This window comes from Protomyctophum bolini, assembly GCF_963924005.1.
Source record: "Protomyctophum bolini genome assembly, chromosome: 17".
NCBI lineage: Eukaryota > Metazoa > Chordata > Actinopteri > Myctophiformes > Myctophidae > Protomyctophum > Protomyctophum bolini.
In genome coordinates, this window is record NC_137878.1 from 37,664,596 (window position 1) to 37,678,457 (window position 13,862).

Consider the following 13,862-nt stretch of genomic DNA (forward strand, 5'->3'; position numbering starts at 1 on the left):
TTAATTTATATTTTCTATTAAATATCTCATATCAAATGTTCGTCCCACGTCTCCGTCAACTCCGTCAAGTCTTAAATTAATCAGAAAATATTGTCGACAGATTTAGCCTGAAGACTCCTTTTCCAAGTCCCATTTATATTTGTTGCAACAGTGGAGTACCTGGTCTGACAAGCATTCAATTGTTTGATATTTTAAACAAACAATGTTGATAACAATGTGGTCACAGCTTTTACATGTCAACTCCGTCTGGACATTTTTATGATCTTTGTTAAGAATTCCAAAATAATGTTTATTATTTTAGTTTAGGGGTTAGGTTTAGCTAACAAAATTAAGCAAAAACAAAATGGCTACATTGTACTAAAGAGGGTTAAGATGAAAACAAATGCCATTTTGTCAACTCCGTCAGACGTCAACTCCGTCAGATTTTGTGTCTGACGGAGTTGACGTGTATCTGACGGAGTTGACAAAAGTGTGAATAATGGGCAGTATTCTAATTTGGCACACAGTTAGAGCATGCCTTAAGGAACATTTTTGGCTATGGGGCCATCACAGATTTGTCTCGTGGTGACCATGGCAGCCATATTACAAAAGCCGCCACCTGATGTTATTTTACAATAACTCAAGTTCTACACCACCTAGGATCTTGATTCTGGTGACTAAGACCTCATTTTCAAGGATGAGGGATACAGTGGTACAATTTAGCCTTTCCCTGTGACCATGGCAGCCATTTTTCAAAATGGCCGCCACCTGCTGTTATTTTACAATAACTCAAGTTCTACACCACCTAGGATCTTGATTCTGGTGACTAATCATACATTTTCAAGGATGTGGGGTACATTGGTAATATTTAGATTTGTCCTGTGACCATAGCAGCCATTTTTTTTCCAAAATGGCCGCCACCTGCTGTTATTTTACAATAACTCAAGTTTTAGACCACCTAGGATCTTGATTTTGGCGACTAATCATACATTTTAAAAGATGAGAAATACAGTGGTACTATTTAGATTTGTCCTGTGACCATGGCAGCCATTGTTTTTCAAAATGACCACCAACCTGCTGTTATTTTACCAATAACTCAAGTTTTAGACCACCAAGGATCTTGATTCTGGCGACTAATCATTACATTTTCAAGGATGAACTTTCTCTGGGAGAGGTAAGGGCTTATTTCAGGTGCAGGTTGAGTTTCTACTGACAGGACATTAAAAGGAGGTGGGCTTTCTGGCCTTTGACTTGCCCCTTTCAGGTACAGATGCACAGTTTGACTTCACTGGCCACTGCAGGGAACTGTGGGGGAGAAACTTTGGTCTCTTGACACCCCGATTAGGTTCAGGGTTTTTTTTGGTGGAGACTTGCCTTTCATGACATCTTTGCTGCAGCAGTTGATCTCCTTACTGCCAGTGGTGGCACACTCTGGGTCTCTGGGGCATTGTATCTTGGTGGCCTCCTGCCAGTGTTTCTCCATCCTTCTCCTGAGCTCTGTGTTCTGGGGCTCTGTTATAGTCAACTTACATTGTCTTGGCTGGAGATTGCTTTCCTGCAGGGTCCAGCCCAGTCTTGTGCAGATGGCTGCTGGCCCACCTGGAGGCCCCAACCTCACTTGTTCGGTTGGTGTGATTAGGTGGGGTGGTCTTCCCCAATCAGGATGAGGGGTTTGACCCTTTCAAACGGCAGTCTGGCCAAGTGTCTGTATTTAGTTGTGAGTTTAGATACAGGATACGATTGCTCACCCAGCCCCAGGTGACATGAGGTGAAGGCTCCTTTGATTTGGTAACATTGCTTTGGTTGACATGCTGGGGACACAGAGAAAGACACTGATGCCTTCAGTGTCTGCACATCCTGCCTGATGGTCCTGAAGCCAAATCTTCTGTCTTCAGTCTTTCGCTCACTGTTCACTGCTCACTGTTCACCTCACCGAATTTAGCCCAAGGAGTTTGACCCCTAGTTTGGCCATAGACCCCCTAGTTTGGCCATAGCCACTTGCCCAAATGTGCCGACATGTGCTGACCTCATCACATCTGTGATGATGGCTATGGCCGTTTTTAGCCAACGTAGTGTTTTTTGTGCAAAACTAATGCTTGGAATGGATCCAGAATAATGAAAAGCCCCTAGTTTGACATGCCACATGCTACTTAAAGCATAATGAAATTTAGAACATTTAGCCTTATATTGGTTGTTGATGGTACCCAACTTTCAGCAGCTGTCAAACATGCCCCTAGGGTGGTCAAATAGAAACCAATGTGGGATATGTTAGTAGACACCTTTACAAACATTGGTGAAGAAAATTCTTGGTAAGAAATGTATTCACAGATTTTATATTATTCTGATAATATTCCCTGAGTAAATTGGTAAAATAATAGCAGGTCCACCATTTTTGAAAATGTCTACCATCCATGGTCACAGGATAAATCTAAATAGTACAACTGTATTCCTCACCCTTGAAAATGTATGATTAGTCACCAGAATCAAGATCCTAGGTGGTGTAGAACTCGAGTTATTGGGAAATAACAGAAAGTTGGCGGCCATTTAGAAAAATGTCTACCATGGTCACAGGACAAATCTAAATAGTACCAATGTATCCCACATCCTTGAAAATGTATGATTAGTCACCAGAATCAAGATCCTAGGTGGTGTAGAACTTGAGTTATTGGGAAATAACAGAAAGTTGGCGGCCATTTTGAAAAATGGCTGCCATGTTCACAGGGCAAATCTAAATAGTACCACTGTATTCCTCATCCTTGAAAATGTGGGATTAGTCACCAGAATCAAGATCCTAGGTGGTCTAGAACCTAAATCAGTTAAACTTGTCAACTCCGTCAGATGTTCGTCAACTCCGTCAGACGTTCGTCCCGTGATGTTTTTGTTAATTTCCAAAGAAATAGAAAATTAGCTGTCAAATCTTTTGTGCTTATGTATTGAAACACCAACTGAAATGATACGTAATGATGATTTTTTTTTTTTTTACATGGTTTTCATGTTATAATATTGAAAATAAAGGTTGAAATTACGGTTTTGAGAAATTGGATATTTCATAATAGTGTGATATTGGAACAAAATAATATTAAAAGATTTGTATTACTTAACTTGATTACTGAAAGCCATTATAAGATAACTGAGGACTTTATATTATTGTTGAAATGATAAAATTCAATTAAAAGAGATTTTAGTGTGTCTGACGGAGTTGACATGAATCAGGTATTAAGTGCATAAATGTCCCATTTTAGAAAGAAATGTTATGCGAAAAACCTGTTCCTTCTCAAGATTGGTAGTTGAGACCTGTGTCTACAAATACATCTATTTGATTTGAATGTATCTTAATACAATGGGTGATATATATATATATATATATATATATATAGTTTTACCAAGATTATCCTATAGTGAAAATACCTACTGAGTTGTCGGTGGTCTTCAGGTTCCTCCTGTTTGATAGAAATGTCCATCGCTGAGTCTGGAGAGTTCATCTGCACCTGCAGTCTGGACTCCACACACTGGTCTGAAATGAAGCAAGTGAATAAGGACTTTAATAACTGGATACATAGTGGAGAATATTAATAACGGTAATATTTGCACAAGGTAAAGGAAATACCTAAGCCCAACATACGAACCAGGGATGCAAAGATAAGGACGGATTTGTAAATAGCCATTCTATTATGGGAAAAATCAGGACGGAGATTATTGATATCAAAACCAATCGCATCATTCCACAGGCTGTTATTCTATTTAATATATATTTTTAATTGAGATATTATTATTATTATTATTATTTGCCTCAAGCTAATTAAGTCATGCCACGGTTGATTTGTGGAGCTGTCACACTGTTTAGCACCAGTGCTGGTCAGTGGTCTCCTGCATTGACCAGACAGTGGACTTGTGGTTAGAGTGTCCGCTCTGAAACTGGGAGGTCGGGGTTCGATCCCCCGGCCGGGTCATACCAAAGACTGTAAAAATGGGACCCAATGCCTCCCTGCTTGGCACTCAGCATCAAGGGTTGGATTGGGGGGTCAAATCTACTAATCAAATGATTCCCGAGCGCGACACGGCAGCAGCTCACCGCTCCAAGAGATGGGTCAAATGCGGAGAAAGAATGTCACTGCGGTAACGTGTGTGACAAATCGTACGACTTTGTATGCATGCCTGCCTAGCATCCTTCACTTCCCAGTACAGACAGGCTCCATTTTTGAAACGAGCTCCTCGCCACTCTCCCTGCCTACACACTTCCACTCGGTTTGAGCATAGATATATAAATAACAGACACAAGCACCGGTTGGGAGGGGAATTCCGCCGGTGCCGTCTCTATTATTTTTCTATCTATGCTCAAACCGAGTGGAAGTGTGTAGGGCGAGTGGCGAGGAGCTCAATCGTTTCGCTACAAGCAATAAGAAAAATCACACCTGTGTGAACTGAGAGGTGCAGGCTGCTCAACAACGCTGCTGGCTGGCTGCAGACCCGCTTAGCTGGCTGCAGAACCACTTATTGTGCATATTGCATATAGTCTTACTTATTGCTGCATTCCTTGGACCCTCTTATTGCTGCTTGCAGTTTTTACAAATTTCTTCACATACAAAATGACAGATGTGTTCCACTTCCACATGAGTCAAGGCACAAGTTCCATGGCTTTTGGCAATGAGATTGCCCTGGGGCCTGTTTCAACGAAACTAGGATTAGGGATTAAACCGGGATTTAACAGATATCCTGGTTTAATATATCCTGGATCAACAATTAACCGGTTTCATGAAAGCCGGGTTAATCTTGCCAGATTAATTTAGCCAGTTAATCTGGATATGTTGAGGCTTGATTCGGTTTCATGAAAGCAATGCCACACTAGTTACCATGGAAACAAATGCTGTGGATTTAGCCTGCTCCGGACCAGGCTAACAGCCAGGTTTAACCTAATCCTGATGTCTTTAATATTCATTAAGCAGTCATCTGATAACAAACCAATGGTTTTTTCCACACTTATTCAATTATGGGTTTAATTTATGTTGCCTTATATTTATTAGTCTGTATTAAAACATCATATACTGTAGTGTAGTTACACATTGCTATTAAAGGACTAATCTAAGCCGTATATACAAAATCAAAGAACCAAAATATATAGGCTGCACAACCTTATAAAGCTTGTGAGCTTGTAGATCAGCTACTTTTGGTGAATGTTCCCCCAGATTGGCTTGCTGTGGTGCAAGTTGTTAATTAGAATCAGAATTAACATTAATATTATCCAATATTCTATTGGATATCGATACCGGCTAGAAGTTTCATATCGTCCACCAACCCTAGTGCATCAAGCAACAACCGTCACAATGAACAACACCTTGAAGCTGGAAAAGAGAGAGACTTACTGAGGTCTGGCTGGTCTTCAGGTTCCTCCTGTTTCACTGAAACAGGTCTGGCTGTGTCTGTAGAATTCATCTGAGCCTGCTGCCTGGACTCCACTGGGTCTGTAAAGAAACCATTAAAATCCCAGAGGAGTTTAACATTAATATTATTATTATAGTTTTATTTTAATGCAGAATGACATCATATCGGTTATCGGCCAGTGAATGAAGAATCACTCCTCACTTCACACAGGTGTGATTTTTCTTTTAATACAAGTAGGAGGACCCCACCACCAAAAAATAGAAACAACTTGATGCATTGCACACAAGTAGGCCATGTATGGCCTACTTGTTGTTGCTCAAGCAGAGCTCACCACTTCTGGTACGACTGCTGGTCTGAAAAGCTCTGTGCTGGTTGTCTAGGTTTGAAATACAACAGTGGTCAGTGGTTTCTCATTGGCTGGTGGAATGTCCCGACAATCCGACATACATACCCAGCTGATCGCTGTTCTTGGTCCCTGATTGGCCGAGCGACACCACCGACATACATAGGCCCAATCCCAATCCACTCCCTCGCTGACTCAATGAGCCCTCACTGACTTAGCGTTCACGTGAAGTCTGCGAGGGCTTGAGGGACGTCCCATTTGAAATAACGGTAAGTCAGTGAGGGCTCAGCCCCGCCCCTTTATGTGCCCTTTGCCAAAGTCAGCATCGACCCACAGTTCATAGCGTTACCACCAGGGGAATGAGGGGGATCCTCCGAACGTCAATCATTTAGGTATGCAAATTAGTTATGTATCGCGATTAGAATGTCAACAAACACAATAGTGCTTTCTCACTGTTCTCAAGAGGAGACGGAATGGAAGGATATAGGGCTAGGCTATATATTTAATACAATAATAATAATGATAATAATAATACTATGGGAAACATCAAACATGATGAGAAATGACTAATGAGCAAAGTAAAAGAATATGGAAATGAAATGTATAATGAATATTATTATATATGAATATTACAACTCATCAGGAAAGTGTATTTATTAAACTAATAATAAAACGATCAGCTTAAATACTAAAATAGACATGATAGACATGCATAAATAGGCCAAGCATGTAGGTAGGCACTGGCTGTGAATAAGGACACTTTTTATGAAGTGATGCAGTGTCATGAATGGCAGACTCATCTTCAAAGTGCTGTCCCATTTCTTTCACAACAATTTGGAGCATTGCAGCCTCTCACCCTCAAGCACTTACAGCTGACGTCATTAAAGTCAATGAGGGTCCAGGGCTCAGGGCTTGAGGGAGGCAATTGGGATTGGGCCATAGATACATACATCACTGTCATCACTGTTACCTGTATCTCTGTTCAGTTTGACGTGTGGGTTCAGGGTGTCCAACAGCGCCCTCTGGCGGTCCAGAGTATCTTCCAAGTCGTGCACGGTGAGATGGAACAGTTCCAGGACGTCTTCAGCCGCTTCCATCAGAACCTTCAGCACCACACGATCCACTCTTTCTCCTCTTCCTCTCTTCTTCTTCATCACGACGTCAACATCTCGAGCGGCACGCTGCATCCTCTTCCTCACATCCACATCCACATGAAGCCAGATCTCACAAGACATTTTTACTATTTGTAAAATTCTCTCTGGCTGAATTTAATTTTTCTTTTATGTTTTTATGATGCGTTGCCTCTGGTTAATGTCTTACAATGTAAAGCTAATTTAATTTCCATGTTGCTGAACTGTATTTTACAAATACTTCTCCTCGTCACTGACTGCTTTCTCCTCAGTCTGCGGCGCGAACGAAAACAAAAACAAGGCGAGCAACTTCATGTTCCGGGTCAACAACGCCTGGATTCCGGAATAAAGAGTAAAGACGCGTGAAGGAGAAGACTGTAATCACACCGCCCCCTGCTGGAGCTGGAGGGAAAGATAAACTCAAACGTTTGAAATGACCAGGGACGCAGGGAGCCTGTTGCACCACTGTTATAGCTTATGCATTACTGTCTGTTTGCATAATGCATATGCATAGTCATGTAAGCTATGCCAGGCTCTGAACTCACTTAGTGTGAGGTGGTGGTGCAACTGCCGACAGGAGTAGCCTCAGTCCCAGGCTTACTTATTTGCGAAAAGAAGCCATTGCCAGTTGCACCATAAGTTGTGATCCACAACCACCTTCTTGGCTCACAGTCACACTAAATTCAACTTGGCCTTAGTTATAGCTTAAAATGCTTTTAACTAAGTCAATCTTGGAAACCATTTGCAAAACAAAGGAAAAACAATCGAGAGACTACTAAAATATATTTTAAGCTGTAGCCTATATATGTTAATAGGTAAGTAATAACTAAATGTGTACACAACACATGTCTTTTGGCAGCACTAAGTCCTAGCAGGGAGTGGCCTACCTAACTTATGGCAGGTCGCATTGATTTGATCGAATTAATTCAATATAACATGACATTATATATTATATATTTTATTGCAAAGGTTGCGCTTACTATGAAAACGTGCATCTCCCGTATACATCTCCATATATGGAGCTGACCTGCTCTGACATTCCGTATGTTGATCCCCCCCCCCCCCACCTGTCCTTCCTGTTCTGACTTTCCTAATGTTGATCTGACCTCATCAAACCCAGTACACTCAAGTCACACTCCATATATGGCCAGTACAGAATGAATCATCACAATGAATCAAGGTTTTAAAGACAACATACCATGTTTTTGTCATTGTATAAATGTTTTTAATCATTTGTTAAATTGATGATCAAGTAGGGAATGATAGGGCTTCTACTGGTTCTACCAAATGAAGACCCTCGCTTGTCTTCCACCCAACATTTTGAACTCCAAACTTTTACTTGCAAATGAGTATTTCTACGGTACATTGCATTTGCAGTATTGAGTACTTTTCCCACCACTGCATCTAAAACTGTAAAAACAGCACAGACAGTGAGTGAAACAAACTCAATCAAAACATGTCGTTTGATAAATTCAGCAGCTTTACAGGGGTCAGGTCACTCAGGTGTATGAAGTATACAATTTACAATTTAGGCATTTAGCAGACGCTCTTAAACCAGAGCGACTTACATTTAGCAAGAACAAAAGTATGTATGTTTTTACTTTTAAAGTTACAGTTGTATGAAGTCCGTATTCAGCGTTTCATGACGCTGGCTGTTGGTCGACACGGCAGAGTCTTTGGTGACATTCGGAGCCACGTGAACCTTCACGTGGTGGATCACATTCTGACCTGTGTGAACCTTCATGTGCGATTCCATGGATCGCTTCTCCTGGTACTTCTTCCCACAGACAGCGCAGCCGTAGGGCTTCTCTCCGGTGTGTGTCAGCATGTGACGTTTCAGGTCGACCTTCTGAACAAAGCCTTTGTCGCACAGCTGACAGCCAAACGGCTTCTCCTTCTTGTGGAACCTCTCGTGTATCTCCAGCGACACCTATTAGCAAACAAGACCAATCACAATGAATAATATTAATTTAGCAGTGGTTCAGAACTTCAGAGCATACCTATCGATGACGTCACTGGCTTCAAAACATAATGATAATTGTAACGTGTATTGATGTGGTTTTGTTCGCTCCCAACACGCCGTGACCCTTTGCGAGCTTGTAGATCAGCCATTTCCACAATTTTTCAAATCTTTCGAAAGTGAGAGTAAATTAATCAAACAATGACCTTTTGTCGGAAGCGTTTACCACACAGGCTACAAATGAAGGGCTTCTCTCCAGTGTGAATCCTCATGTGCGAGTCCAGGTTTCCGACCTGTCGGAATGTTTTACCGCACACCGTACAGCTGCAGGGGAAAGATAACGTAACGTTTATTTATAAAACAAAATGTTAGAAAGGAACAGGAATATAACAAGTTTATAGGCATATAACAATAAAAACCAAGTTATTCAACTTCAAAATCATTTGAACGATAAATTAGATGTTTTCCGAGGACCCGAAATTTCTCCAAAGAAGTGCTCTTTGGTATAACTGGGTGACAGAATTGATTAATTGATGAAGAAGAGATCAAGGCACTCTTGTAGAAAAAGTTAAAAAAGCCTTTAATAAAGTGGCTAATGCTTAATATGCAAGGATTAAAATTATGCAGCTACGCATTGCTGCACAACTGCCTTCATCAGAGCGACTCAGTTCAAACTTTACCTGTAGGGTTTCTCTCCGGTGTGGATCCTCTTGTGCACGTCCAGGTGTTGACTCATGGCGAACTTCTTCCCGCAGACGTCGCAGGAGTAAATCCTGGCCTTCTCTCCGCTGTGGCTCTTGAGGTGTCGCCGCAGCACGCCGTTCTCCAGGAACGTTTTCCCGCAGAACTCGCAGACGTACGGTCGCTCGGCGCCGTGCAGCTTCGCGTGTCGCTCCAGCGACCCTGGCGATGGGAAATGTATGAACGACTCCTTCGCATTCTGTCACGATGTCATCTCAATGAAGTTATTATGCAAGAATTACACAACACACCTTTTCGTGGGAAGTCTTTGCCGCATTCTTTGCAGCTGTAGGGTTTGAGGCCGGTGTGAACTCTCATGTGCAGATCCATGTCACGCACGGTGACACCACACACGTCACATATCGTCTGCATCTCCCTACAGATAGACAAGACAGACATTTATTGATGTTGGGGGATGTTAAGCCACCAGAAACAGTAAGCAGTTAAAGTACACATACACACAAAAAATGGGGAAAGAAAGTGCTCCTCATGTCTCCGCCAGGTCAGGTAGGTAATGTGAAAAATGTGAGGCAGAGGTTCTGCTCCGTCATCCAGGGAGTGTGTGTGCAGTTTCACAATGACCAACAGCGTCAGTATTAGCAGTAGTAACCCTACAGCATTGCTCTTACTGATGGCTACAAAGCACAGGTTACCTGTGAGACTGCAGGTGATCTTTCAGGTCGACTGCAGAGTCCAAGTGTTCGCCGCACACCCCGCACATCCCCGCCGGTTCATTCAAATGGCTCTCTGCGTGTCTGATGAAGTTGCCCTTGTTGTGAAAGGCACCTCCACACACTTTACAGCAGTGGGCGGCAACGGGGTCCTGCTTCCTGCGTTTGGTTTTGACCGCGGCGGCGCCGCCTCTGTGCGTCCGTGCGTGTCTCTTGAGCTCGGCGTTCTTAATGAAGCCCTGACCGCAAACCCTGCAGCTGAAAGGCGTCTGACTGGCGTGAGACTTCATGTGCCTCTCCAGGGAGCGGGCGTAGCTGAAGTCTTTACCGCAGACGCCGCATTCGTAATTCTCGCATTTCTCCGCGGTGTGGGTCCTCCTCATGTGTGTCGTCATGTTGCCCTTCTGGTTGAAACCCTTACCGCACACGTGGCAGCTGAAGGGCTTCTCTCCGGTGTGCAGTCGCCGGTGCGTCTCCTGGGCGCGGACGGAAGGGAACTTCTTGCCGCAAACGTCACACGTTCGGCTGACGTCTCTGTGAGCCTGACGCGCGGATTAAAGCGAAACATATAGTGTAGAGTTACTTCTCTGAAACAAGAATTACAAGGTCCTATAAATTAATTGTGACTCTTACTTGAGTAACATTTTGACTAAGCTAATTTTTACTTCATTGAGACACTTCGGCTCAGGATTAAGCATTTACCATTTTATTGCAATGCCATTGCATTTAATTTGGCGCTGTGGCTCTGCTCATGTGACATTACTGATTACCTTTGCAACATACACAATCTGAGATCAGACACGACTGATTAGTGCAGGGTTCCCCAATTAATTTTCCTCAAGGGCCATATTTTGACTAGCGTACCAGGCTGGGGGCCGAGTCCGCACGCGCGAGGTCGAGGTCTTGCCCTGAAAATTCATTTTCAGGGCAAGACCCTGAAAAAGGATGCCCAGTTTGACATACATAGGCTACTGAGTACTGACCCCCATGTAATGCCATTTATATCTGGGACCCCTCCAGCGCCACAAGGGGGTGCTCGGCCCACAGGCCGCCTATGGATTAGTGGGAGTATACATGAATTAACTATTAACGAATTAATGTGGGGGTCTGGGGAGAGATAATTAGATGTAGCCTCCTGACTTCTGTGGCTCCATGAACTCAACGCTGGGCAAACCCTACGCTGTAGAGTGCATTGACCTACGCTGTAGAGTGCATTGCTGGAATTGACGCTTTACAAATCTGTTTACATTCTCCGTGTATGAAACAAGTGTTGTGATTGGTCAAAACATATCGTATACGGGGGAAATACATCTGACGGATGTTCCGGGCCGACATTTCCGGCTGTGCAATCTCTGACTTTTTTTAGTCAAGTAAAGTGGGGTCGAGTACTCTGTCCCTGAAGGTGTACCTGGAGGTGACGTCTCAGCTCGTCTGTGGTGTCCAGTCGGTCGCCACACAGACCGCACACTCGCTCTGTGTCTGTGTCGATGTGCTGGTCGATGTGTTTGATCAGGATACCTTTCCGGCCAAAGTCTTTTCCACACACCCTGCAGCGGTGAGAGCCTCCCTCCTCCTCTGGCTTGCTGCCGGCCTGAGGAATTCAGTGGTGGAACAAATCAATACTGCAATGCAGAAACATCTGGTACAAGTAAGTAAGTAAGTAAATAAAGTCAGTCAGTCAGTCAGTCAGTCAGTCCGGTAATCAAAACGTACTTGAGTAAAAATAGTTAATAATCCAATCTACAAAGCAACTAGCAACAAGTACAATATCTGTCTTTGATATGTAGTGGAGTAGAAATAAAAGTACTAGTAAAAAAAGAACTTGAGTAAATATTCTTAGTTTCTTTCTACAACTGATGAATTGATGAATTGAGTACAATGGACCACAATGGAAACCTTTTTTTTGTTACCCTTTTAGCATAACCTTTGTCTGACACCGTTATAGCCATCCCATGTTAAGCAAAGGCAAGCATGGGATCAATCAATCAAACCTCATTCTCATCCTCCTCTGCCTTGCTGTCAACCTCATCTTCTGGGTCAGCATCGTTGACGGTGACGGTGACGCTGGCCGGAGGGGGAGCCGTTTCCTCAGCTCTGCTCTGAGCGGTGTTGGTGCTGATGGGTGAAAGATCTGCAGGGAACCATTACCAATCACATGTTGGCATCTTCCAAACCACAATACCACATACATCCTCTCGTGTCAGTAACGATAATGAGATGAAATGAATCGATTTGGCAGTAAACTGACTAAACTCAATCGCAGTGCCTTTTTCTTTCTTTATTTTTTGCTGGCTGCCTGGCTTGCCGATTACACTTTGTATTATGTTTTGTAAGAATGTTGATTTTAACAAAGCAAATGGCTTCCCCAACACTGCTTGTAGTGTAGTTAGTTACTAATAATTAGTTTATTGTATTTGTATCCATCAATGTACACCCACACTAAAAAAATAATAATAATACCTCGCATGGATGCACCTGGGACGTATCCTCAGTGATGTATCCCAAGGTCATCGGGCTTTTGGGTCTCCCAACATCATACCCCTCACTCAGGTGACCCAGCCGGGGTGATCAAGTCCCGACTTACGTCCCAGTAGCTACCCTCGATCAGTCCCATTAGGGAAAAACCAGGGCCACACAATCCGTTCCTCCTGAACTACTCTGCCGGGACTGGGAGGTACCATTCTGGCGCGTGAAAGGACTAGCCTCTGTGGGTTGACTCCTGTCCGGGCCCCTCCTACGTCTCACCAGGTCCACTCCTGCTCTCACTAGGTCCACTCCTGCTCTCACCAGGTCCAGCCCGTGCGAAAAATGTAGCTGCACTAAACTTGTCCTGCCCAGGAGGTGTCGCTGGTGTGTTACATGTGGATTAAATCTCAGCGGAGCTGTCCTTTCTGGGTATTTTGATGAGGTTGAACCTGTATGTAATTGTTCTTTCTGTGTATTTAAATGAACTATACCTCGAGTAGTTGTAGTCGTAGGTCTACGAATTGTAGTTGTTCTTTCCAACGTGATGAAGATGTGAGTGACGGCGTCCATCAGTCTGTCCATCACCAGCACACGGAGGACAGACAGACCTTTGTCTTTATCTGAATCTAAACGTTTGGATTTAAATAGAACTATAATGTCTTCTGCTGCTGAAACCAGCTGCTGCTTGATCACCGAGTCTACCGAGGACGACATGGTTACAACAACGCCTTACTTTATCAATAATAACAACTTCACTTTATACGGTCCATCTCGATATTGTGGGGATGACAAATATTTTCCCAAAGATATGTTTGGTCGCAAGACCATCCGTAATGTTTACATTATAAAAAATAGCAATAACAACTAAAGTGGAAGTGTATAAGGAAACAAGTATATACGACCAGAACATAAATTACAGTAAAATACAACAAAAAATACAAATCCTCGATATCCTGTTAAAATCCCAGACCATTTCTGTAGTCGTCTCATATGACAATAATATCGACATATTGCCCTGGAGCCCTAGTTCATATTAGTTTATTTGAGTCATTGTTTGGTTCTGTTAGAAATCAAAACAAAGAGCGGGTGAATGTAAACCTTAGAGATGTAAACACACACACACACACACACACACACACACACACACACACGCGTCACGCACACGCAGCACTGCTCTCACTTCCGGGTTACGT

General features: G+C 43.1%; 1 protein-coding gene across 2 annotated transcripts; it reads right to left on the bottom strand.

Annotated features, from left to right (window-relative positions):
- Positions 1–8,058: 8,058 nt before the first annotated feature.
- On the bottom strand, positions 8,059–13,779 carry LOC308331443 (uncharacterized protein). 2 transcript variants are annotated; one of them, XM_080786882.1, is made up of 8 exons: positions 13,161–13,779; positions 12,195–12,334; positions 11,612–11,794; positions 10,186–10,745; positions 9,784–9,908; positions 9,472–9,694; positions 8,998–9,115; positions 8,059–8,761 (listed from the first exon to the last, which is right to left on the bottom strand). In XM_080786882.1, exons 1-8 carry the CDS (start codon positions 13,381–13,383, stop codon positions 8,441–8,443), a joined length of 1,893 nt encoding a protein of 630 aa, XP_080643008.1. In that variant the 5' UTR covers positions 13,384–13,779; the 3' UTR covers positions 8,059–8,440. The 2 variants fall into 2 exon arrangements, with proteins under 2 accessions (XP_080643008.1, XP_080643009.1); XM_080786883.1 differs by lacking the exon at positions 13,161–13,779 and adding an exon at positions 12,664–12,992.
- Positions 13,780–13,862: the final 83 nt, after the last annotated feature.